This window comes from Tyto alba, unplaced genomic scaffold (genome assembly GCF_018691265.1).
Source record: "Tyto alba isolate M040663 unplaced genomic scaffold, T.alba_DEE_v4.0 Super-Scaffold_1000006, whole genome shotgun sequence".
Lineage (NCBI taxonomy): Eukaryota > Metazoa > Chordata > Aves > Strigiformes > Tytonidae > Tyto > Tyto alba.
In genome coordinates, this window is record NW_024881272.1 from 779,457 (window position 1) to 807,339 (window position 27,883).

General features: G+C 35.2%; 1 protein-coding gene across 2 annotated transcripts in view; it reads left to right on the plus strand.

The window, feature by feature from the left end:
* BRINP3 (BMP/retinoic acid inducible neural specific 3) overlaps positions 1–27,883 on the plus strand; it is a 226,624-nt gene that overhangs the window by 140,667 nt on the left and 58,074 nt on the right. For both annotated transcript variants that reach the window (XM_042807860.1, XM_042807866.1), the window contains exons 5-6: positions 17,195–17,300; positions 19,989–20,225. In XM_042807860.1, coding sequence (XP_042663794.1) covers positions 17,195–17,300; positions 19,989–20,225 — 343 coding nt within the window. The remainder of the gene's footprint in view (positions 1–17,194; positions 17,301–19,988; positions 20,226–27,883) is intronic.

Below are 27,883 nucleotides of genomic sequence, written 5' to 3' on the forward strand. Positions count from 1 at the left end.
TCAAATGACCATGATTCCTGTTAGAAGCCATAATTCCACCGCTATCACTAGTGAACTAATGCACTAAGTCCAAACAATTGTTCAGAACACGTAAGAAACACATTGGTCACATGGTAAATTAAATATTGTGGAATACTCTCACTTAATTTTGCAAAAGGATAAACGCTGTTGCTAGGCAAATATAACATTGTCAGTAAATAAATGGAGGCTGTTACAGTAGTTGTCTTTTGGAGGATATCCTCTTCCATTCCAGAATATATTTTTTTTCAAGGAAGTTGGGGCAGGCGAATACAGTGTAGGTGTCATCTTAGAGTTCAAAACAGCTGTGGGACCACCACAGTGCCACAAAAGAACAGGAGGCAACTGAAGAACAGATGCATAAACTGAATTTTCCACCAGCTATTTACAGCCAGATTACAGCCCATTTATTCCATCTGAGTGAGAAAGAATAAACAACCTTGAGAATATGCCCTCTAATTTCAATTAAATTTTATTGTGCAATTTGCTTTTTCTTCCCTCAAAACAATTGTGGTTTTTTTTTTTTTTTGTTTGGGTTTTTTTTTTTTTTTTTGCTATGAGAGATTTAAGCACTTTTTTGTCTCTGAAAACTTAGGTTACAAATAGTTTATAAGAACAGGGCTCTATTGTGATGGTAACTATATCTGATTATCTATAATTAACCCATGAATGACACATGGTGGGCTGCTGGAGAGGAAACTTAAGTGTAATACAATTAGTTTCTCATTCAAAATTCAGACTGAAATACAGACCTTTTTTTTTTTCTTTGTTTTGTCTGAAAAAGCTTGCTTGCTTAATTTTTTTTTCTTTCATACCTCGTACTTGAATGTGCTTTTCTGTGGATTCAAATAATTGCTGTAATCAAAAGTAGAAATGCTGAAATACCATAAAGCCTTGTGTTTTTTGTCAGATTTCTGCCAAATTCTAAATGCAGATATTTTTCACAATTTTGTATAAACAGCTAAATTTTTGAAGCTTTTGAAATCCAGATCTTGAACCTCTCTTGCCCTCACATTTCCCATTCAGTTTGTGGACAGGATTTAAGACTGTCCAGCTGAGAAACATTGTAAATGATTAAAACTTGGGAAGCTCAAAAAATTGTGACAAGCAAGAACTTTAATTTGTAAACACAGTTAGAAACATGGGGCTGAATAGACCTATAATATAAGGTCTTTCCATATATTTGACTCCACCAAAGAAATTAAATAGTAAATGTAAGTTTAATTAAACAAAACTAGGGAACTAAAAGCTGGATGTGATTGTTTCTTTTCAAAAATTTGCAGTTACTCCACTTGTCAGGTTTTGAGCTCAGATGGCAACTGAGCACCATGCAGGCACTCACTCCCACCTTCTGCTCAGCGCTGAGAAGGAGAAAATGAAGTAGAAGGCTCCAGAATCAAGATAAGGACAGGGAGGGATGGCTCATTGATTATGGCAAAAGACAGACTCGTCAGGGGAAGAAAAAAAGAACATAAATTTAATACAGATGTGTTGTGGTTTGAGCCTGGTTGTCAGTCAAACACCACACAGCTGCTCACACATCCCTTCTCTCCCAGCAATCAGAAGGGACAAATGAGACAGGATTGGGATTCAAGATAGGACCAGGAAGGACAAATCACCCATTACAGTCACAGGCAAAAGGCAGACTCGTTAGGGGAATTAAAAAAAGAACATACATTTATTAAAGACACTAACACCACTTAACAGAGTAGGACAGTGAGAAGCATTGCCACATCTTGTGAACACCTTCCCCCTACCCCTCCCTTCTTCCCAGGCTCAGCTCTGCTCCCAATATCTCCTCCCCCAGCAGTGCAGGGGCAGGGGATGGAGGGTGCAGTCAGTGCTGCCATTTCTTCCTCCTCAGGGTGGGGGGAACTCCTAACATTCTCCTCCTGCTCCACATGGTTCCCCTCTCACAGGAGACAGTTCTCCACAAACTTTCTGTGATATGAGTCCCTCCCATGGACCACAGTGTTTCCCAAGCTGCTCCAGTGTGGGACACCTCCACATGTTGCAATCCTCCCAGCGCTGAACTACAAAAGCAGGGGATGCTTCTTCCCTCAGAGTCACAGCTTCCTTTAAGCACAGACGTCTGCTCTGGTGTGGGGTCCTCCAGAGGCTGCAATATTTGGCAATAATCGGCATATGCTCCACTGTGGACCTTCATGGGTGGCAGAGGGGGGCTACTCTGTTGTGTCACCATGGGGTACAGTGGGGTTTCTGCTCTGGCATGCCTCCCCCCTTCCTTCTCCATTCCTCCACTGATGTCAGTGTTCATGCAGGTGTCACAATTCCTCATAAGTCAAACCCCTTCTCCCAGGTCCCCTCTTAAATATGCTATCACAGAGGTGCAGGTGATTTGTTTGGCCTTGGTGCAGAAGTTGGTCTGACTTGCAGCTAGAAGAGCTTCAAGAAGCTTCTCACAGGGGCACACTGCTGTAGCACCCTCCCCCACTACCAGAAACCCCACCACTCACACAAACCCAGCGCACCATTGTGTAAGTATGGTGACATTACTTAAACATGTCAAGGAAAAGACACAGTGCAGTTTTTTAGGGACAAATATTGTTCAGATCCATTATGAAATGCCAAGTTCTTCACTACCTTGGGAGATCAGACTGCCTTCATACAAGAACTTTTCAAAGGGGGAGTTAAAAATTAAGATTTTCAGGAAATACATAGAAATTGTGCTCCTAAATCTTTGTCTTGATGTGGTAAAGTCCCATGACATTTTTGAGAGAATTTAATAATTTTGTAGGTTACTTTGAAAGTGTTGCTCATTATTAAAAGTTTTACAAAATCAGCTAGCTATTTATATGATTAGGTATGGATTTTTAAATTCAAATTTGGGTCATTATCTAATCTTACCAGAAGAACTGGGACCTGCAGTTAAGTATTTAGCTTCCATATACATTTTGGACATCATCTATCTCCTCAGGATCTTTCAGTAATCTGAATTTACCTGTGGGTTTGGATAAGCAAGTTTAGACAGCTGGGATTAAAACTCTGACATTCTGGTCTTTGAGCCTGGCGAAACCCTGCCACAAAGCATGTCAGAGAGGCCATGTGCTAGTACATGGTTCTAACATCCATGGAACATAAAACACAGGACATGACCTGAAATCTGTGCCCAGACACATACACTGTGTTCCTCAACAAGGTTTATTTGTTCAGGAGTGACCGTGGACTGCAGCTATATTCCTCCTTTTTCTGAAGCTAGACCAGTTTCAGGTAGCTAAGATGTCTCTGTAGCATGTTCTACTGAACAGCACAGGATTTGTGTTTGTCTCATTACAAAATTGAAATGCATGAGGTTTTATACATTTATGTCTGGGAGCTGTTAGACATCTTTGGATCAAATTTGCCATAGGTATAATGAAATCTTGTGACTGCTATGCGTGGACCATTAATAATTGTAAGAATACACCAAGAATAAAGATTAGGGATTTATTTCTATATCTTATTCAAGAATTTAAGGTGAAGATATTAAAAACAACTTTAATTCATTTGGACAGTTGAATTTTAATTAAATTGAAACTCCAGGGCTGCTTTCTCTAAAAGGTAATGTACTGGTCAGCTCTTCAGCTGGTGTAAAACAGCACAATTCCTTTGAGAATCTGGCCCTCACTGTTTCAGATAGTGAGAAAAAAGGGGGGAGGGATGTGTGGGGGGAAGGACCAGCAAGTTAATGTAATAACATGTTTTACTAAACAGTCACAGAATGCATACTCAGCAACACAGTTGACACGATACATCACAGCAGCTGCAGCATGACACTCATAAAAAGATGTGTTTTAGCAGCCTCTAATACAAACTACACTGTCTCATTATATTTTCAGCAATGTGCACAGAGGAGTAATGAGTGCAAGAGGTTATAACATTGCCAGCTAGTTGGTAACACATCATGAAATGCTTTCAAAGTAATAAAATAGCACATAATAAAGATTCTAGGATATGCATTTTGGAAAGAGTTTAGATAAGTATTCTTCACTTGAAAAAAAAAACAAACAAACAAACAAACAAAAATACCCCAAAAAACAAAACACAGCACAAAACAACAACAGAAAAGACCATATGACATGATAGACCATAACAAATTGAAGGGTTTTGTTTTATCATTATGTAGTTTAGTCAAGAGAGAAGGGTAAAATCCCCCAAGAAAAAAAAGACTGCTAAACCCCAAGCACATTATAAATATACATATGTAAGCAAGAGACCTTGACAGCACTCACACAGCACTTGCCATCATAGTTGTCAAAAACTTATAAGAAATTCATACTACAGTTCCTTAGATGTTTCATATTTTTTTTTTCTTAAAAAAATGAAACTGAAGTAAATAAACCCAGAAAATGGAGAAGGGTTTTAATTTTGAGACCCACAGTGAACATATTGAACAATGCAGTTACAGAAGGGCATTCCAACACTAATTTGGAGACACTCAGATTTGTATGGATTTTGATTTGGTCTGTATTCTGTCTGTGCAGTGGTTTATGTATGGGTTGAGAAAATCACTTCATCACTCTTATGTCCTCCACTCTCTAATTGACAGCAAGGATTATAAAATTCACAGAACATTTCCCTACCTCTGAACCCTAAGAAATACAAGATAGCGTGTAACAACAACATGTATCTCAGGGTAATAGAGACTCAGCGTCAGAAGAAATAAGCTTAGAGAAAAATAAAAGGCTGTTGAAAGGCTTCAGTGTTCATATTATTTTTCCTATAGGATTTATACCCATAATATATTTTAACACATTTTGCTGTTATATATTACAATTCAAACTTCAATCAGCCTCTTCAATCTATTAATTTAATGGTAAGAAGTGCTCTTGAAAATATCCTTCATATGAGAATCATTTATAGGTAACTGATTCTGTGTTACATCATTGTTGTCTTCTGCAGCTTGCATTTTTTTCTACCTGTAGGTTTTCACACAGTACTTCATCAGGATTTACATTTCTGAAAGCAAAACTATAATGTAATCTCTAACAAGATAATGCTTATAAAGCCTATATGTGCTGTGGCAGAAGCTGGGTTTTAGAAAGGTTTCATTATTCATCCAGCAGACTTTATATAGTACTGAGTGATTACTATAGTGTTTTCAGATATTTAATGTCTAAAAAGTGGCTAGTTTCATCACTGTTCTACAGACTTTATTGCTGAATCAAGTATGCAAAATAAAAAGTGTTTCTAATTTTTCATGGTGAGATCCTCAACTTATACAATGAATAAACTCCACTGATGTCAAGGAAATTTCTTCACATTAATATTGATATCGAGATCAGGGTTTTCTGCATTCAACCTCAACCATCATCTTCCTAATTTATCAAACTATTATTCAGTCTCTCTCTCTAGGTTGCTCAAATTAACCCTCTCAGTCCCAGGGAATAGTTAATGTATTTCATGGTCTTTGGATACCTTTAATTTGACTTTTTTTTTTTTTTTTAAGTAATATAAAAAAAAAAAAAAAGTGAAAAATAAATCATAAAAGAACTACAGTGTTACATTTATAATAATTCATAAAGTTCCAACATTTATAATAATTCCACTAAGTAGAGTATAACAGTACACAGTCTCCTACCTAGTAAGTACATTTATAAGGAAATATAATTGTATCTTCTCCTGAGTACCTAGAGCCTTGAAAATAAAAAAACATTCCATGTTTTTCTTTCAACTTTTCATGAAATCCTTAATGTACAAAAATAAGTGATGATAAAGTGTTGCAGATAATAGAGAAAATGGTTCAAAGAGGACCACTACAATATTTTTTCTGTCATATTTTAATCTATTTCAGTAAGCTTTATTCTTATTCCAGTTCTCTGTTTGAAATGTAACCTTCACAGAAATACTGAGCCACACCTATCATTGTAAGAAATAAATATGCTATGTTCTTTCAAGTATAGCAATTTATATACTTGGTTAGAGTATAATGATAAAATGTGTGGATCTACTTTTCTTCTTTTTTTTTAGGATATGGAATAGGACTGAAGCATTATGATTTTAAGCTCTATATGAAAATTTTCATTTGGTCACAAAGACCCATCTATTAAAAATAATCCTGTAGAAAGGAGTTGGTATATTGCACAAATAGAAGGGTAAATTATGACACTCGTTTTTGTTCAGGTGAAAGACAAAGGCATTTCACTTGTTAAACTCCACAACATCAGGACATTACAGTGCTAAAGAGACAATAAGGAAAGTTATTTAACATAATTGAATAGAATTTATTAACAACTTTGCTGTTTGTTTACACTGAGTAGGATCTGTCCTTTCTTGACGAAAATATAGAAAGCTGGAAAGACTATAGTGTACGATATAAAGAGTTAGATATTACTATCACAGTGTAACAACTTAGAATGAATTGTGCACTACATACAAACTAAACCTTCTAATAAGTAAAATGGCATGGAAAAAAATACAGTGACATACTTGAATTTAATTCAGACATATACATGTATAAGACCTATAATTCAAAAAGCAACATGTGTCAAAGGGTTTTTCACCTACCATATCATGAAAGGAGCTGGATAATTATCTCTCTCTAGAAATTTTCTAACTTACACGGTAGTCTACATGGAAACTAATCAAAACCTACAGGTAGTAGAGTTCCTTTCAATTGTGAGCAGAACAAATTCCTGCTTCCATGGGACTCCACAGTACTGATAATAAGCATTACTCTCTTTTCATTTGTTTCCTCCTTTTTCTTCTGAACTTCCCTTTTTCCTTAGATTGTCATGCTCACAGGAACTCTAGCTCTCTCTTCTATTTTTTGGTTGAAGAAATGCACTTCCCTTTATGATATGTCATCCTTTGCCCTAGGTGTTGTCTCATATATGTCAGGTCCAGAAAGAAATTAATAAAAAAAGCCCTTGGACAAGGTTCTATATTCTAAACATTTTTTTTCAAAAATTATATCAATGCAAGATCCATAGTAGGACATATTCATGTATGGCTTAATGAACAGGCCTTGCTATTTGATAAGTCTTTATAGTCCCACAAATCAGGATGATTTGAACGATTTTCCAGATAGGCACAGCAGTCTGTCTGGATAACACTGCCCTTGGAGCTTAATTCTAAGAACAGTTTTCTGTATGTTAAAAATTCTCATTTTGTTTACTTCATGAAATAACAATATTGAGAATCACTCAGTTATTAGCCAAAACTTTCCAAAGAGTTTGTTCATTCATGAGTCTTTATAAATAGTGAATGAGTTAAGTTCTAACAGCAGAGTTTGATGAGACATGTTCAATGCCATGTGCCAGAGGTACTTCCACCTGTCAAAAACATTGAATCCCCCATAGTGCAAATCTGCAGTCTTCCACTACATACAACGCTTATTTAAACTGGGGAGTATCTGTTATTTTCTTGATGAAAATATAGGATCTTGATATGTTTATAGGAAATTTCCATCCAGCTATAATTCCTACCTCTCAACATGACTTTTTGTTTAACATTTTTGTGCTTTATTTTTGTAATGGTCTTTATTACCGTACATTTACAGAAATACTTGGGTACCATTTGGTAAGTTTGCAGTTATAAGTATTTTGATTATTTAGTCAAACTCAGAAAACTTATAAATTCAGTTTTACTTTTGTTCTTCTGAGTAAAACATTGAACTCTGATTTGAAGTTTCTGCCTCCTGATGTGATGCAGAATTTTGGACAGATATTCTTTCTTTTCTTCTCTATCACTTTTTATGTGTTCATTAAAAATTTAAGGGATATAATGAAAATATAGTTTAGTACTTACACTTCTCATTCACTGAAGACAGTTTCTACAATCTGCAGACTTTTTAGTGTTTGACATTAGAAGTTTCTATATTTAAGGATGGATATAACTAAAACCATCTCAGCTCTTACACTACAGGGTTGTCCACTTGACTTGTGCATATTTGACAGGACTTAGGTGTAAAAAAAATTTATCTTTTTTCCCTATATTTTGAGAGATCAAATCTGAAAGATCACACTGTATACAGAACACAACTACCATCTATAACTTTCAATAAATTTTGACTGAACTGAGAAACCTGGATTCAGTCCTTCTTTCCAATCTATAGCAGACAGGCAGTAGAATTGTCTGGAATACAATTGGTCTCAAAGGGAATAAAAAGGGGAATTTATTCTATTTTGGTAAAAGTATTAGGAGCTTATGGTTTACTTTTAACCAAACATTTTTCTTTCATATGGTTCTTCACTTGTAAATTTGTTTCTTTCCTTGTCATTCCCAATAATTTTTCTTTTTATCTAGAATAGTATACATTATCACAGCAACAAATATTTTGTAAAAATTGTTACCTGAAAATTAATTTTTGTTTATATACATATAATTATTAAAATAATTGTTTGATTCATAGAAGGGAATTCTAGGTAGAACTGTGTGAATATTTGTATCTTAATCGAATATACCCTCAGGTTTGGTGTATTTACACTCCACTTGGGCTTGCAGCAAGTTGATCTAACATAGAAAGCTAATATACCAAATAAATTGCCTCCTTTCCCAGTCATTCTTACCTGATGCTTCCTCAACTAATTCTGGCTGAAACCAGCCTGTAAACGTTGATGGTTCTGCATTCCAGACTATCAGCTGGAATAGAAACTGGGAGACCTGGGAGGCTTTTTTTACTATGGCTAATTTTCATATGAAGATTAAGCATGACAAATGAAGTTAAATTTTATTATTTTATCACCACTGGGATTTAAACTGTTGCAGCCAAGCCCTGAAATATTTCCTTAACTTTCAGCACTACAGTGAATTCAGAAGTAGTCTGAATGACAGTGAGCTGAAATACTACTAAGATTTCCTACATCTTGTGAGAATCTCACTTGTCAAGTCCTCAGAACTGCTTGGATGATATAAAAGCCATGCCTCATTTATAAAAGTAAGCACCCAGCACTCTTGAGTCTTGCAATTAGTTCCCGAGTGCTTACATTAGCTTTGATTATGAGCATAGCTCCTTTAATTCACTGAAATGATTTAGAAAACATCAGCAAGTGTGTATGCTTCAGAATAGATTCAGCACTAAGTCCTTTGTGGTTTACTATTCTTTAGCTAATTTGGTATTGGTCCTTGATTGAAATTTCAGGTGCAATTACAGATAATTATTTGAAGTTTTTCCTATCAAAGAATATTTAACAAGCAACATATAGTTTAAAAGGTAAATTCCAGAGATTTGATTCCTAAATCCTAAATCTGTTATAATTTATGTGAACAAGTTTGCCAATCCTATTGGCCTACTTTGAGTAAGAATCATATAATCTAGAGCCATGCACTACTCATGATTCACATATTTACTGCAGCAATATTTGGATTCAATTCCAGTCTCAGGTGTTCTTTCCATGTCTTTTCATAAATTTGTGGGATTTGAAGGTAAAGATTTGCTTTCAACACAAAAACAATACAATAAACTATACAATAGTAATAAAACAGCATAATCAAGCAAAGTTATAGAGCAGTATAACTAAACTAGTCACCTAACACTGAGGAAGCATCTATATGTTTTTCTTTTCTAAAACAAATTCAGCCAAACATTTCCCTTTAGTTTGAACGTCTGATAGGGATTTAATGATTAAATTATAGATCAGCTGTAATTGTTAACTCTGCAGGTAGCCCTTCAAATATACAGAAAAATATATAAATCTCAGCAGCATAAAAATAAGAGCTCTACAAAACTACAAATTAAGAGTTGGCAATACCAATGAGACAGAAAGGGAAAATGTGTTACAATCATTTACCAGAGGGAATAAATGGGTGGGAAGTAATGAGGATACAACCTAAAAATAAATCCCTAAAAACATATATGTGACCCAGGCAGAGAGCAAGCCGGCAGACATGCACATTATGGACAGTAATGTGATTTCTTTTGAGAGTTAGAATGACAACCCCATAAGGGGTAGTTTGACTGGAGTATGGTAAAATAAAGTGGACATGCAAAATGTCCTGCTGCAGACATTACAGTAAGTGAATTGTAGAGTGTTAAGAATTGTAGTGCTATGGACAGCAAAAATAAATCAGGAGTTTACATACACTCTGGGGGAGGAAATATAAGATCTGGAAATAGCTTAAATTAGTAAATTTTTAGAGATGTTACCAAAAAGAATATCACAACTAAGTTTTGGAATTGCACAGAAATATATAATCATAGGTAGGTTCTCCATGGAAAATCTGGATCTGAATTAACCTGCCCTTATCAATTTGATTTTTGAGCTTAAGGACTTTAAATTCTTTTAATGTTATTTTTGGGTCTTAGTGTTATTCTTTAGCACAAGTTATTTTTTCTCTTAAAATATATTATATACTTAAAACTGACCACATTAAAAAAAAGTTTCCAAATTATCCACAGATTCACCTAGACTTCCTCTTTCCTGTTGCTTCATAGAGAAAAAGAACATTTTAAATTTTATTCTTATTCAGGAAGGACTATATTTTTTCATTCATACTTTCCCAAACTAAGAAAATTATTTTCCATTCAACTGCAATAGTATTATAACTAATAATATCTGTGAGTCTTATAAATAACCATATCATGGTGTCCTCTTGAAACTAATGGGGACACAGTGAAAAATCCCAGTAGCCTTAGCACTGCATATTGGAACTGAGCCATGAAGATATAAATCTTATTCCTAATACTCTTGGGAAGTCCTTGCATGGGATTTTGCATTTGGGCTAAATGTAGGTAGATGGTCTCTCCTTACAGTATGTGCCCCAAGACTTCTTTGGAGCTTTTTGTCCTTTATATAGTAATGGAGTTATGATTGGAAAAGCATGGAGGATTAGGAATAGGGCTTTACTTCAGTAGACCTCTTTGCCTTTGCTTTCTGCAGATACTTTGAGATTTTTATGAACATGAAATATTATTTTAATTTGTATCTGTGCTGTCCTCTTTGTTTCTAATTTTATATTTTAAACCAAATACATAGATTTCATTTATTGTTTGTTGCTCATCTGTCTCTTTAGGCAATAAAAGTTGTGAAAAAATAATATTAATATTCATTTAAATAAGATGTGGGAAAGCAGAAGTATCTAAAAGTAAACTGAAACAAAATACTGAGATTTTATTACATTTTTGCTAAGTATATTACTTCTCTATAAGAGAACTTTACTCTCATCTATTCTTCAAGATTAATTAAAAGAGATAACTTGTTCTTTCTGAGAGAATGTCTGTCCTTATTCTCTGTATGAGGCTGATGCATTCTTGATTTCTGAAAGTGCAGGAAATAAAGGCTCTTGTATCGCTGCCCTGACTGGTTTTCCAGCAGCTTCATTTCCTGCAAACTTCCCTGTTGCTTTACATAAGGATGTACAGGAACATGGCACCTGACATGCATTGGATATAAAATGTCCTTGAATAGGGAAAGTTGTGGCTCCAGTGCCAGAACTGTCAATGTTTCCAGTGATTTCATCTGGGGTAAATCCTCACTTTCTATTTCCACAGCCTCAGGAGTGTCACACAGTCTGCAGAGTCAGCGTTATAGAAGAGCACAGGAAGTAATCATTTTCTCCTCCCTACCTGACCCCTATTTCAAGTACCTTTAGAAGTCCAACCTACACAGGTTTTCTGCTAGTTCAGAGCTGAGGTAATTCCAACAGTCTTGGTTTCTTGTCTAATTTTCCTGTGGAACAGCATAGGTTCAAAAACTTGTTTTGAATTTCTGTGGATTCTCCTGTAATTTACAGATAATAAATTGCTCTCTGAGATAGTTGGAAATAGACTTCAACAGACAAGTGATTTCTCCCTATCAGATGAACCTAAACAGCCTTAAAAAATCATATTTTTAACTAATGTAACAGCAAAGCAGAATTAAAATAGTCTGAGTTAATTTCTAATTCCTAGAATATTCTGATTTCCAAGGTATTTAACGTTTTATGTAGGGATAATATATTTCAGTTTCGCTGTTTTTGTAATATAGCAATCTAGTTCACAGTCAATTTTCTGAGAGTGTAAAAACAAAGGAAAGGGAATGGAGGAATTACACTGATCTCTTGGGAAGCTTTATTGCTGCGTTCAGTGAAATTTAAAGTTGTCTCCTTGCCCAAAAACTTGAAAGAAGACATTATTCCACTTCTAATGAAGTTAATGGAAATTTTACATTTTATTTCCTTTGTAGAAAGATCAAGTTTACTGTTTCTGTTCCATCTTACAACAGTAAATGCTAGAAAAATATTCCAGGTCTCCTGAGTTAGTGGGTTCTTCAAATTAAAACGTCAGTTCTATGCTATCAATATTGCTGCAAGAAATTGTGTTGAAAATGTTACATGCCTATGAATTACAGTTTTAGAATGCTCGCAATTTAAAAAAAAAAAAAAAAAAAAAAAAAGAAAATATTAATCCAACCCCTGACATCGTAGGTGCTGTTGGTTTCTCTGTACCCACTTCAGAAATGTTCATGTAGCTGATAGCATGATAAGTGTCAGTGCTTGGAACATTCCGAAGATTTGACTTATTTTAATTACACACTAATTAGTGGGAGACTTTTAATATGCTCAATAACACAAGTAGGGCAGCAGAGCAGCAACTATTGTGTGGTAAAGGAAAGTGCTGAAAGAAAGGTGCTTTTGTGAAAAACTGTCAAGCCTGGGGGGAAAAAAAAAAAAAAAAAAAAAGAAGGTTGGCAGGAGATCCACTTCTAAATAGAAAGTACATTTAGTTCCTCTTCATTTGATCAACTATTTTTTAGGTGAAATGAGCACTGACTGCAGAATGTGCAGGGATGACAATATGTGGGAACACGATGTGTGGAATTCCTGAAGGAGAGGTTGATAGGAGAGTCATACAGGAGAATGCTAAAGACTTCAGGTTTCTCCCCACTCCATACTTTTGTCCTTTCTTCAGTCTGCACCAATCATTCAGCAGAGACCTTCTTCCATGAGTAGTCATGTATATATGATGAATTTGCTCTAAACCATTATTTTAATGTTTAAAATATTAAAGAGGTTTCTATGCATATGAATGCAGTTGCCTAGTTTGAAGTGACTAGCATTGTCTCACTCTCCTTTGTACTGGCTTAGTTATCTTCCTTAGAAGCCAAATGCATTTTTAAAGAGTCTTGCTGAAGAGGATAGTCCTTTATGCAAGACAACACACCACCTCTGCATGGGCATGTATTTAGGAATATTAGCTATGTGCATTTAAAAAGACACACTAGGAACAAAATCTCTGCAGAAATATATTTCCCTTTTATTAGGAAAGCCTTCTATAGGTTTAATTATCATGGACAAAAAAAGCACACTGTTTCCCAGGGAAATACTACCCACTGATATCACAAGAATTCAGCCCTGCTTAAGTGCTAGGTGGTATGTTCTCAGTGCACTTATAATCAGATCGTTATCACCATGGTTATGAGATTTAACTGATTGAAAACTGTAGGCATTTGTCTCATTAATGCCAAATGTTATAGTTTATTTCTGGGAACTGAAAACCCTGCTGCCCAGGGAAACCTGTTCTGTGATAATCTTTGAAAACAAGGCACTTGAGAATAGCCTGACTGGTTCATGTCAGATGGTTTCACACATATTTTGTTACTGGTTCTTGGGGGTTTTGGCTATTAAATAACTTTGTTCTGTGATATTTAGCTTTGTGAGTTAGAGTCTTTATGGACTGCAGGTCTAGTTCTTCCAAAACAAACGTGGTTATGATTCTCTTTGCTCATATGCAATCACTTCTGGACTATGCTAACGTCTTAGCATATTCTGTATTTACATTTTACCTTTCCCTCTCCTTTTTCTGGCTTATCTTTCATTGTACACTTTCAGACAAAACACTTGTGAGTTGTGATCTTGGGACTGAATATAGTCCCACTTCTCTGCTTGGAAGATAATTAAAGAAGTGCCATTGCCCTTCCAATTTTGTTTCTATTGTTCCTGAAACAAAAAATGGGAAATCGTGAGTGGTTCCAGTAACACTTGGATCGACCCAGAATTAATACCTTTGGACTTCCCCCCCGCCCCCCCCCCCCCCCCCCCCCCGTAGTCTTCTTAGCTATCTGAATGTTACCCCCAAATTAAATCTTTTAATTTGATCGGAAAATTTGACAGAAATTTGAGGTTTTCTTTTAGCAACTACTCCATTTTTCCTTCTGATTTACAATCTTTGCTGAGTAGGATTTATAGAGAGTATAAAAAAGCATATGTAACTACTTCGCTTTGACCTCTGATTAGAAGTATAATCCATGGAAAGTTGGCATTTGCATGTTTTTTATCTACTTTGTTCTTTCTTTATTATTTACTGGGATTTCAATTTTCTTATTGGAATGTATTTTCTATGCAAAGAGCAAAGGAGCAAAGGAGTTGACAGAGGAAGGCAAAGGTATTTGGAAAAGTAAAAGAATGAATAAGAAAAATATATATAGATTTGAGTGAAAACATAATATCTGTAAATGGTCCTTATTTATTGCTCTATTTATAGAGCATTATTTATTATTGTTATTGTTAGAACAATGTTTTATTGCTTGCCTATAGCAGTCATGAATGTTTGTAAGTCATCTCAAAATCTAACCACATCCAGTATTTTTCAAATATATAGTTTTCTTTTAAGTCAGTGGATTTATATAACCAGTCAAAAGTCAAGAAAGCCATTTAATGAACGATTTTTCTGCATTCTGCCTCTTGGAACACCTAAATACACCAAGTGCTATCCATCTCATAATCAAAGCAGTGATAGTCTCTACCTATGTTTTACATAATCTAAAGGAAGAATGAAGATGCATGAACAAAAAGGGACACAATAATTATAGAGCTTCTTACTAACCTTTTCTTATTTTGTGATTTCAGGAGGGATAAGACTAATAAGAATGGATAGGAATTGTAAAATTGGCTTTATAGTTTATACATTTCATATATTTTTATGAAGCTTCATTGCCTTATAGACAAATGGTTGAAAAGAGTAATAACAATATACAAAATAACACTAAAATAAATGGATCTTTAAATAAGAATTGCATAGATAAATGCAGAGCATAATCTTTAAGAACTAGGATAAAACTTGTAACAACAATCACCTCTCTTTTATTGTCTTCTGGTTATTTATCTTATTTAATGTAGGTGACTGTCTCTGTTATTGTATAAAAAGATTAGGATTCTACATATGGGCTGGGGGTACTACACAAAAATGAGGTTTTAGAATGGAATTTTAGACCACTTGTTGAGAGAGGGAGAGGACAGAAGGATCACAGGCAAATCAGAATTGTCTTTCCAGCCACGTCCAAGACAAATCCGAGGCCTGTGCAAGAGTCTTTGCTGTTTCAAGTTGATTAAGCAAAAAACATGGTAAATCTGGCCCTGGCATAAATATTAAAGACTACCATATATGTGCAGGGAGGAGACATCCTGACTCCATCTCATTGTGTTACACAGCTGGCATTCTGCTAGTACATTTGCCTGAAGCCACTTCTGTGTGTTTTCTCCATGTCTCTGGCATTGCAAAGGGTCTGCTTCTCCACCTGCAGAAACAGTAGTTCAAAGGTGCCAAGAGCTTGGAATAGCCTAAGATTTTGTATTTACTTCGCAAAAGTGCAAGAGATCTTTGAAAATGTGAAATCTCAGTGGTTTCAAGAATAGCATGATCCAGTTGAAGCCACCTACACATTCTGGTGGTAGCACAGACTGTAAGAGAGCCAGGCAATCCTAAGCAACATGAACACTCACAGGTTATTTTAGCAATTTCATATTCTTTTAAAAACAGATTGCTAAAATAGCAAACTTCCTTCTGTTCATAAGAATTAATGTTAGTTGTCTGTGTGCATGTCAGACAGATGCTCAGGGGAGGTGTGTATTTTGAAAATGAGCTCCTTGACCCTATAATTTAGGCTTATTCTCCAGGAGATCCAGAGCTGAATACCATGCCTGAAGTAACATAAAATAGAAGTGGTTGTTTTTCAAAATGGAGGCAGATCACCAAATAAGGGTAAATCTGGCCACAACCTCTGAGATGGTAAAAGGAAGAGAGCTAAGAAGTTCCAGGATAGTGGCTGGGAGCAGTCTGAGAAGGAGTATGATAGAGAAATTGGTTGTACTTTGGCAGTAAAGGAGACCAGGACTCCCATGGCCAGCATTTCCTGATATGGCTCTGTATTACTTTTATTCCACTTCCACTTTCTTCTTTCTGTCTGGTCTTGGTATAAGGGAGGAGGAACTACAAAATCATGAATTTTATACAGCACTCACTCCAGTTTAAAATAATATGAGAACATGGTATACCTGTCTATCCTAAGGGTTTGGATTTTTTCCTTGACTCCCTATACAGGTAAAAAAAAAAAAAAAAAAGCTGAGGCGCTGCTTGTTCTCTGGACATCACAGTGTTGCTTCAAAAGCTGCAGTGCTTAATTGCTGAGAAACTACATTAGGCCTTTTTGTTTTTTTCTTAGAATAACATTTTAAAAATAAATTAGGCTTTATAATTTTTTTGTTGACACTTAAGTTTTATCTAGAATATTACATGAAGCATATAAATCACTTGGTTTTTTTTTGTTTGTTTGGTTTGTTTTTTTTTTTTGTTTGTTTATTTATTTATTTATTTTTTAAATATAGTTTCTAATTTAAATAACTGCTTGTTGCCAAGCACAATCCTCAGCTGTTAAGCTAGAGCTCTACTAGTGGTGATTCTGTTTTGGTGAATTTAGCTGTATTTTGCTTCTGTGGTCATGGATTCAGTGATTACAGTAGCCAGGGTGCTTATAGTGTTATGTCCAAACTTAGACCTTTCCCTGTTGAAAAATATCACACCATTACCATTGTTATAAATATAGCTCATGAAGGATTTTTACTTCTGAATCACGCTGTTCTACACAGGAAAAAAACAAAGTTTTTTCCCATTATTTCAACAAGGATTTGTCATGTGCACAAGTTTCATCAGTGAAAATCACAGTCCACATTTTTATGAACCACATTTAGTAAACACATTCTAATTCTCATAACTATGAAGAAACAAATTGTCTTTAGATTCTTGGTCAGATAAAGTATTTGTAAGGATTTTCTGCAATAGAAACAGTACTCCCTGAAGTTTGTGGTACTGGTAAAACATTTGCAGTCATACTTTTCATAATTAAATCCAGCTATTTCATCTTAATTAAGTCTGAAATGTACCACCAGCTGAATTAAAGGGAAACTTTATGTAATGAGCTTCTGAACTCCTCAGTCTGTTTTGAATAATGCAGCAAATGCTTTTCCATTCCCTTACCATCAGGTAACAGAAACACGGACTGGTCCTCTTGGCTGCAGTAACTATGACAACCTAGATTCTGTCAGCTCTGTTCTGGTTCAGAGTCCTGAAAATAAGATTCAATTGCAAGGTATGTAAGTGCAATTTCATTAACTTGGTTTGGAGCAGGATGACATTTATCCCACTATTTGTTTTTCTTTATTCCACCTCATAAAAGGTCATTTTCCTAATTTTTTTGTGTTTGTGCAAGAAATACATTCTAGACAAAGTGAAGAAAATGTCAGTAACTCATGTTGCCTTTGAAATGGAAACAATTTCTGTACACATCAGAAAATAATTTGAATAATGCTGTTAACATTTTACAGACCTATTTAGCAAACACTTGCACACTTTTTAAACAGCCTGAATTCCCAAAGATTCCACCAAGCAGGGAGTGACATTTAGTGTGCTCAGACTGCTTTGTACATACTGAGTGGTAGCTTATACCTCATGCAGTTGTCCCACTGAAATGAATGGAGTCACCAGAGGAGCAGGATATAGATTTTCAAACACTTTAAATATTGAAGAGTCTAAAGGTTCCTGTTGGGACCTTTAAGAAAACTTGGAAAATTAGGCATCTTACTCATTAGAAAAATGCCCTCTAAGGTATTAGGCCATTATTAATTGCTTTTTTTCAGTTGCAAAAATGTAACATGAACAACTTATTTCTATGAGAACAGATTAAATTTTCTTCAATTTATGTACTTGTATGTACCTCTGTGTATACATGAGAGAAGAATTTGGTTCTTAATTTGCAGTTACAGGTAGCTATACAATTATTTCCAGTTTTAAAAATTTGCCATATTGTTTCATAAATCAGTTAGACATATTTTGTGAAGTTGTTGCTGACTATTAAGAATGACTGTCAGGGAACAATTATCTTCCCGTTTAAAACATCTATGTGTTTATTTGTTTGTTTGTTTGTTTGTTAGTTTTTTCTCCTTTCCTTTCTCTCTTCCCAGAATAGGTTAAAAACCATAAAATCATAGAATTCTTTCAGAGATAGTATATATTTTGTTAAAAAACCCTTGTCATTTCCACTGGGATTCAATTAATGTTTCCAGAAATAATTTGCAATTTTTAACAGTCTCCAGCATATGCACAATGTTTGTCAGTTAAAATTTAAAAAATAATATTTTCATCCCTCAGACAGTGGTTTGACACATGCCATTGAATTGTCATTATGAGAAATATATTATCAGAACTGGTTAAAGTATTTCATACTTGTCATGGAACAATTGAACAAGACTCAATTTTGCTTGTCTGAGCTTCCTTTTCCTTTCACAATTTCAAGGCTTTTCACAAGGATACAAGTACATTGAAAAGTTACCTCAGGTAACAACAGAGTTTTACAGATTTTGACATAAGGGAGAAGAAAGAACAAGTTTTAGCAACTGTGATATGACTTTCAACTTGGAAGGGTTATGAAATTACTGTTACAGCTATCATTTTTACATACCTAAAAATAAGGGATAAATCTCTATGAAATTGTCCAAGTGCCTATGTAGAAAAAACCTATATCATAAATAACTAATCCATATGCTGAGAAATTATTTGGCCCACAGGTAAGCTCCACTGGTTCTAGAGAGATTATTTTTGCCACAGAAAATAACAACATATAATAAATAAAAATTTATAATGTACCTTTTGATTGGTTGACTACTACTGTAGGTAGAGTGACTGATAGTTAGTTAAAATGCTTCTATATAAAAATACTCATTCCCATCATTGGGATCATGTAAACAATGGTAAAATTTTCAGATGAGTAAGTCTAAATTTCTGGTCAAAAGTATCCTAAATTTTTGATTCATTGTCTATGTGATTCTGATACATCAATGTGACATACTTTTGCAAGGCCTCTGAATGTCATGGCAGGGTAAAGTGTGAAAACAATTTACAAAGGGTTTTGACACATGAAAGGAGTTTTCTGAAACACCATGGAAGCTAGACTTTATGCTCTTTCTCCATGCTAAACCTTTAGTAGATTTAAGAATGAATTTTCTTTCTCAAGGTTTTATTGCCCTACCCATCACATCCAATTAACTGTCTCTTAGTAATTAAATATCACTGTATAAAAAATGAAATATTGGACTTTTTTTTTTTTTTTTTCTAAAACATCCTCCAACCTAATTCTTCCCATTCTTAGTTTGTCTCTACAGAATCATGAAGAGATAACTAGAGTTATTTAGACAAGCTCTATCTTACTGTGTCAAAGGCTACATGGAAAACAAGTCCAATACAGAATGGAAATATTTACCTTCATGCCTCTTTTTCTGATTCTACTGTCTCTTTACTCTGTCTTTCAGAGCTGCTTTCCCTTCATCAGCACTCTCAAAAATTTGCATTAGCTGCTAGTACTAAGATTATAATTCAGCAGCATGCTTCCCTACTGCAAAGCTTTTACTGCTGAGACTGTTCATTCAGCAATTCTTTACAAGGAGAAGTTGATGTAATCCTTTCTTTTTGTTTTTGACAATCTCCCTAGAAAGAAATTACACCAGTAAATGCTCTGAGGAACATAGGTTACTAGTTAGTAGAATGGATGTTCCATACTGAGAGGGAAATGTGAGGAATATATCTGAAATTAATTCTTAAGAAAGGAAATATATGAGATAGTGCAAATGTAAGACAGTTGTATAAATTGTCCTAAAAATGCCATATAGTTTATTTTTTCATAACTTTTTGTTTGTCTGTTTGCTTGTTACATAGGTTGGGGAAGCTGCTTGGCTTGAGCATTCCTTTGTATTTAATAACATAATACTTACTCTATTTCCTTCAGGTCTTCAGGTCATTCTGCCTGAGTATCTGCAAGAACATTTTGTCCAGGCAGCTCTGAGCTATATTGCTTGCAATTCAGAGGGGGAGTTCATCTGCAAAGAGAATGACTGCTGGTGTCAATGTGGTCCCAAATTCCCAGAATGCAACTGTCCCTATATGGACATTCAAGCCATGGAAGAAAATCTGCTCCGCATAAGCGAGACTTGGAATGCATATAACAGTGAATTTGAAGAATCTGGTGAGATGCTTTACAAAGTTTTGTCTGTTTGGCTGTATCTCATAAAAAGCATTTATATAACAGAGTCATTCTGAAATCTCCAGAATGGTTCATACATCTAAAGCTAAACATACTAAAATGCATCCTGGATCTGAGTTTTAATTATTTAATTAACTTTCTGATAGGAAGTGTTGTCCTCACCTCGTGATGATCAGCAGTCTGTGTAATTACATTAGGATTTAGGCAGCAGTCTTTGGGTATTCATCTGTTATACTTTGTGGAGCTCAGGGCTGTGAGAACTTGGTCCCTGTTGGAGCAAGGAGTGTACTGGAGGAGGCAGAAGGCAGAACAAATGAGGAACAAAGTCAGATTATGCACTTTATATCGATAATCTTCATTTTTGTTCTGTAATACAGCTGAAACAGCTAGTTCATTTCACATCAATTTTTTAGTATTGGGTCCAAGTTCCTCCTGGACTTGTCCTTTATCCTGTCCTTCCAGCAATACCCTGAAGAAGCACAGCTAGCCCTTGATTTACCAAGTAATTAATAGTTCATCTCATTGTAGTTGGCAACTTCTTCGGATGATTTCTGTTTAAACTGGACCTATCCATGTTGTCTCTACAACACATTTGTGCCACCAGTTCTTTTTTAAAGCATTGAAGTTTGTTTCATACATCATTTCACCTGTCCTGATCATCAGAATTTCCAGTCCCATAGAGAATAGGAACCACAGGTAAAATCAGCTTTTGAACAACTGTTTTCTCAACTCACTCACTCAGTGATATCATTAACAGCTGTCTAGCCAGATGGTGGGAAAAGTAAGGAGAGCTCAGCAGACCTGGGAAAAATCAGAGAGAAAAAAAAAAAAAAAAAAAAAAAAAAAGAAATTAGAGGGATAAGGAAGAAGCAGAAAAAAATCATAGTTTTTAATGAGTTGTGTTGGAGAAAGAGAGCAAGTAGAAGAGTGAGGGAAGAAGACTATTCAGTGGTCATGAGAAAAGTGTGGGAGAGAAGAAATATCAGTAAAATACTTAATTGTGAACTTTATATTGTATACTTTTTTTTTTTTTATATTTGTTTTATTGTTAAAGACTGATTTCTAAATCTAAGGTTGATAATTCCAAAAGACCATATATCAGTTAAAATTTCAGTTGTTATAACTTTTGTTGAGACCTTATGCTTAAATCTGAGTCTGTTCAGAATATCTCAGGCCCTTTTCCCATCCCCAGTCTCACTCTTAGGATGACACCAGAACTGACAATATTTTTCCCTGGAGGATCACAGACTTCTCAGATTATAAAAACATGGATTTATGTTTGGTTTTTGTGTATGTAAAAATGTATTTTCCCAATCACTATTTTGACACCTTTAAGCGTTTATGGTGTCATGCTATCATTTACTACTTTGCAAACTAGGACAAATATGTTGACTCTACAGAAGGACATGGTCTTGTTTATCATATTTCATCCTATTTGAATGGGATGTGATACTATTCACTACCTGAAGAATGTCATTTGATGGCACCTACTTAACAGCAATTTTAGTTAAACTGAAAGAGCACACATATCTGAATCTGTGGAGGATTATTATAGCAAGGTGTTCAGTGGCATCAAATTACTTACGAGTTTGTATAGTTGTTAGTTGCATGTATAGTCCTATGTTGAGGACTGAGACATTAGTGTCAGGGAAAAAATGGGTAAGAATTAAATTCCATGCTTTTAAAAAAAGACTCTTTAGCTATGCTGTGTGTGAATCACTAAAATGACAAGTTCATGTACATCAGTTAATTAGGTAATTGGTAGTAGGTGTGGTTACTAAAAAGTGTGAAATATAGATTATTAACATCATTAAGACATATGCCACACCTACTCTTTAGCCTTTCAAAGCACGACTTCCACATCTCATAGGTACCTTAGAAAATCTCTGCTTGTAACTTATAAACCATTTTGCATAAAGATGCTCATAGAAAGATGAGATAGGTAACCTTGTATGTGTATGGGTCTGTACTTTGTTGAAAAAAAGTCATCATGTGAACTTTGGATACATAGCTTAGTCATTGTCTACTCAACCTCCCTATATAAATCCTAAATCATATATTACTATCTGAACAGCTCTTCCAGTACTGTAACACATGGTCTGTAAGCATTTCTAGCCACAGTAATTACTGAGACATTCTGAAAAATGTAGAGCTTGTGCAACATTTAAACTACGTAAAACACTGTTAACAAATTTCAGCATCATCTGGTTTATGTTAGTAACAAGTTCTGAGAACAAAAGTGCCCTTTATTAAACAAAACTAAAGGTTTAAGTAAATATTTTTTAACTTTGATGTGGAATATATATCATTCAGTCTTTGTCTAAATTGATGGAAGTCATCTTTTGAGATAAGAGTATATTGTTTTAGTCTAATCAATTTATAATAAAAATAAATTAGTCAGAAAAGAATAGGGTGAAAGAAAGCCAGATTATTTAGTAATTTAGAGTTTGAGTAGACAAGGATAATCCAGAGTGCTAACTACTGGCCCATATAGTCTAGTATTAACTCCAGAGCAATGAATGATGAATTCCATTCTCTGACACTATGAACTCCAGATTCAAGTGAAGTGAAATATAATCGTATTGATTTTCTAATTTTTCTGCCTTCCAAATCCTTCCTTACCTTACATATAACAAAATAGTCCTCTGAATCCAGAAACAACCCTTTTCCCCCAATACAAACCTGTAAAACTTACTGGTTTCACTTGAGGTCATGCACATTATCTGTGGTCAGAATTTATCCTAAAGAGGAAGAAGTAAATATCCTATTTAAGATGCTTTGTTTACTCTCGGTGTTACCTCTCCTTCCTTCTGTTCAAGATAAACAGCTGAGGAACAGATTTTTTTCAACTGTCAAAAATATGACAGTTCTTCAGTGCATAAATCCCATTTGAAATCAACGGATAGCTAAATTTAGTTTGTGTCTCCATCTGAATTTCCAGAAATAAATAAAAGAAAGAAAGAAAAAAACCCCACTGTTTTCTCTATAGCTTAATGCTCTCTTCCAAACTAGACAGTGTACATTATTATTTTACCTTTTAAATATGAGATGTAAAAGAAAAATGTGTGGTGGACGCCAGTTTGACCATGTACCAGCAATCTGCCCTTGCAGCAAAGGATGCTGGTGGTATCCTGGGCTGCATTAGGATTGTTGCCAGGATGCTGAGAGAGAGGATTTGTCCCCTCTGCTCGACATTGGTGAGGCCACACCTGGAGTCCTGTGTGCAGGTCTGAGCTCCTCAATATGAGAGAGACATGGAAACAATGGAGAGAGTTCTAGACAATGATGAAGGATCTTGAGCACCTCTGTTATGAGAACAGATTGAGAGAGCTGGGACTGTTCAGTCTGGAGAAGAGAAGGTTCAGGAGGATCTTATCAGTGCATGTCAATACCTGAAGAGAGGGTGCAAAGAGGATCTAGCCGGGCTCTTTTCAGTGGTGCCCAGTGACAGGACCAGAGGCAATGGGCACAAACTGAAACACAGGAGGTTTCCTCTGAACATCAGGAAACACTTTTTCACTGTGAGGGTGCCCGAGCACTGGCACAGGATGCCCAGAGAAGTTGTGGAGTCTTCCTTCTTGGAAATACTCAAAAGCCATCTAGACATTGTCCTTGTCAACTGGGTCTAGATGGCCCTGCCTGAGCAGAGGTTTTGACCAGAGGTCCTTTTCCACCTCAACCATTCTGTTACTCTGTGATCAAAGTATTTTTCTGTTTTTAATAAGAGGACACTGGTCTGCTGTTTCGGTCTTCTCTTAGTGACAATTTCCTTTTGAGCAACTATGATTATTATAGATTAGATGACCAAACATATTCCAGTTCAGAGTGTGTTATTCATTGTTATGTGCAGATTTCATTTCACTCAGGCTCTTGTGGCACCTTTTAACTACTTGAATTTCATTTTGGAGTACGTGGAGCAGTATGTTATCTCAGTAAATTTTGCTGCCTTTTTTAATCTCTCTAGCTGCCTTCCAGCAATACATACTTGATCACTATTAGCTCAACAAGCTTCATATAACATCTTAATATCAGGGTATGTACTAAATTATCAAAGAAATTACAAGAGCTACTTTAAATTGTTTACTCTGAACCATCTGTTTATTCTTTTTCATATCTTGTGTCCTCCAGACTCAGCTACTACCCTTGCAAATGAGCAGCTGTTTCCTTATCAAAAATCCATACTAAAGCTGTTCAACCTTTATTAACAAATTTCATTAGTTTCTTGAGGCCTTTGAGAGAATTAATGTGTAAGCAAAGTTGTGTCTGAGAACATCATTCCAAGAAGCTGTGTTCTTAGCATCTAACACGTGGCCTAAAAATATCACCTTGAATGGAATCAAGCAGTGTTTAATGTACTCTTTCTTAATGTGTATGAAACTAGACTTTCACAGGAATTTGTAGCCTAAAAGGACAACTAGATAATCTTATTGACCTGTTGTTATCACAAGCCACTATGTTTCACTGAGATTCCAGAATACAGAGTCCACCTATGTTAGTTAAAGCACTGCAGTCTTCAGTAGTATGCCTGTAGACCACGCCACTTTTTCAATGTGGTGTTCTTTTAATATTGCATATTTTCCTGTATCCCTTCTGCCCCTAATACTATGAGCATGTACTTGTCCAGCTCCTTCTCTTACCTCATCCTCTCAGTAAACTTTATCTTTCCATTTCAGGAAAAAGCTTTGACCTAAGAACTCAAGTGCTAATAAGTTTCACACAGTAAAAAACATCAAAAGGCTCCTTGAAAATATTCTCAATTTTCTGATGTATGTAGGACTTTCACAGTTCATGGCTACAGTAGTGTTGACAATGGTGTTAGTGAATATGTTGTCTTGTTACACATCACTGATTTTGGAAGTTTTTGGGACTCTTGGCAAGACTTACTGTCCATAGAAGTAAATTCTAACTTGCAACACTCAATGACTGACTGGCAATTTAGCATTTTACAGAGATTATGACCCTCTAAAACATATGAAAGGTATGAAGACCAGCAAAAATGTCCACAGGCTCAGGATTCTCACAGCAAGGATAAGAATGTGATCATGCATTGTTTGTACCATAATCCTGGTGTGGTTGGCTGCTGAGTGCCTTTAGAAATTTGGCTACTTCATTTAAACAGTTTAAAAGACAGCATTTTTCTTTTAAGGTGGTCTGCTCAGTGGCATCTAAAATAAATTTGTAGCAGTCCATGTTGCAACTTAATTTAATTTTTCTAAATTAAAAAAATCTATTAAAGTAAATAAGGACATGGATGGTAAGGTTGCTCAAACAATAGGAGACGTTAAAAGTGCATTTTCATAATTTCTTTTTTTATCGCTAGAATTTATGAGACCTCCTGGAAGCATGAAAGAGTAAATCTTCCATCCAAGCATATATTTTCGCATTTCTCACATGCAATGACAGCTTGCTGCCTTGTCTTTGCATATTTCCCAAGTGCTGGGCAGGTGATTTTTTTTTTTTTTTCCCGTTGAAGACAACGAAATCTCTTTTGGAATATTTTCTTGAAAGGCATAAAATGAAGAGATGTGCAACAAATATTATGAGATATATTTTCAAAGTAGCTTTGAAATTGAAAACTTATTCTTTCAAACATTTATTTTAAATACAAAATACTATGGAAAGGAATGGTATGCTTGCAACAAATTGGACAGAAATTTTACTGCTAAAATTGGGCTTAAAGGTGATTCAGTGAAGCACTGAAATACATGCTTATTTTAATCATTTGCAGTCCATTAACTTCATAGATTTGACTTGTGTGCTTCAATGTTCAACATCAGCTTAAATAGATAAGAGCCATCACCATCTAGGACCTTGAAGAACTTGGCCCAGTGAACACAAATACTATTCATGCTACCAGACATGTGGTTTCACCGGCATAATTAAACATCAAAAGTCATCCTGTAAATATTTTAAAATGTATCCTTCTACAGCTTTAAAAGACAAACTTATCTTCTCAAAATGTGTGTGTTATTTTTTTGATAATTTCTGTATCTGCTTTATAGAGATGTTTCAGAAGGTAAGTTTCAGTATCACAGAAAGTGTAAGTGGTATAAATATAGCCAAAGTAAATTGATATTCATTTTCACATTAATATTTGCTGAAAGTATTTTCCATTGTGCAACTATCCTTCATCATTTGATTGCAAAGTACTAGTTGAAGTGAATTGCTGTTGCAAGCTATTTCTTCTTAAATCCCTGGATTCACTGGATTTGGACTTCATGTCTAATGCATTTCATAATTCCCTAATAACTCCAAAATGTGTTGCTATTGAGCATTGGTTACTCTTTATATGTACTGAATTAAAATCATCTGAAAAAAACTACAGTTTTGACAGGCTCACCTAAAAACTAGATCTGAAACTTCAGTTAATATATAACACTACATATAAAGTTACCAAAGTTTTCTTGTTTGCATCAGCATAGAGTGCTTTTGAGACTTTAGAGGCTTGCTTCCTCAGTTCAATTATATTTTTCCATTTCTTTCTAACGATTGAATTAATGATGTTCCCCAAATCCCCTGTATAAAAGAATTGGATTTAAAGGGTTGAAGAAAGCAAGTTCTAATAGAGGAGATGATAAGCTTATTACTGAATTAAATATCAGTAATTCTAAAGATGAGGAAGTTTAGGCATCCCATTTTTTTCTGGAGGGTAGCATTTGCATCTTATATAATTACTTTTATGTAAAATCTACAGAAAGTAATAGGAGAGATCATCTCCACCATTCCATAATCTTCAGTGAGATTTAGAGAACTATCCATTTAATAGTGTCACAAGTTTTGTATCTCCATCTTCAAAACTACAAAATGTGGAAAACCACCATATTTTGTTGACACACCTTCAGAACTGCCTCCCTTCTGCTTCAGTTCATACTTTCCCATATGAAATACGAGCATACTGTAAAATGACAACTTTGAAACAAGAAAGTTTTTTTCCACTAAGCACATCTATTTCCCATGTCTGCAAATCTGTTTTATTAAGACCAAGCACACCAGAAAGACAAAGCTGGTCTTGGCAAAAGTGGAGAATTAGTGTTCTCTCACTCTTGGAAATTAATCTAGACCTTAATCAACTGAAACTCATATGCAAACTTGGCCAATATTTTTACTATCAAATACTACTAAAGACAGAGTTTGTCTCAATTTACACTTTGCATTTTGGGATTTATGGTGGTCTTGCTATATATACATCTGAACCATGACTTCTCAAAAGATTGACCAGCCATTTGTGGTCACACTATATGTCTTTATAAAATAGCACTGTGTGCTGACTCCAGGCTTCAAAACTGTTCTACTGCTTCTTGTGAAGGATGAAGATCCCTGTTCTCACAGTGAAGATGGTTTCCAATACCCAGGCTGCAAACTGTGGTAAAATACAGTAAAATCAAGACTGGAAATTACAATTGGAACTGATGTGGAAGTGCAGTTGCTCCAGGGAGAATTATTTACACCCTCTGCTAGCCTTATGAGTTTGCTACAGATGGGCAGCATTGCCTTTATGATTACTGAGGATGTAAAGAAGCTGTAAACTAGTTCTAAGATTGTTTCAAAGTTAGAGACTGGGTATGACAGTCACACAGTCAGTCAATACATATATCCAGAGCAAATGATCATGTTTGATCTCAAAATCGACACAAGTCTCT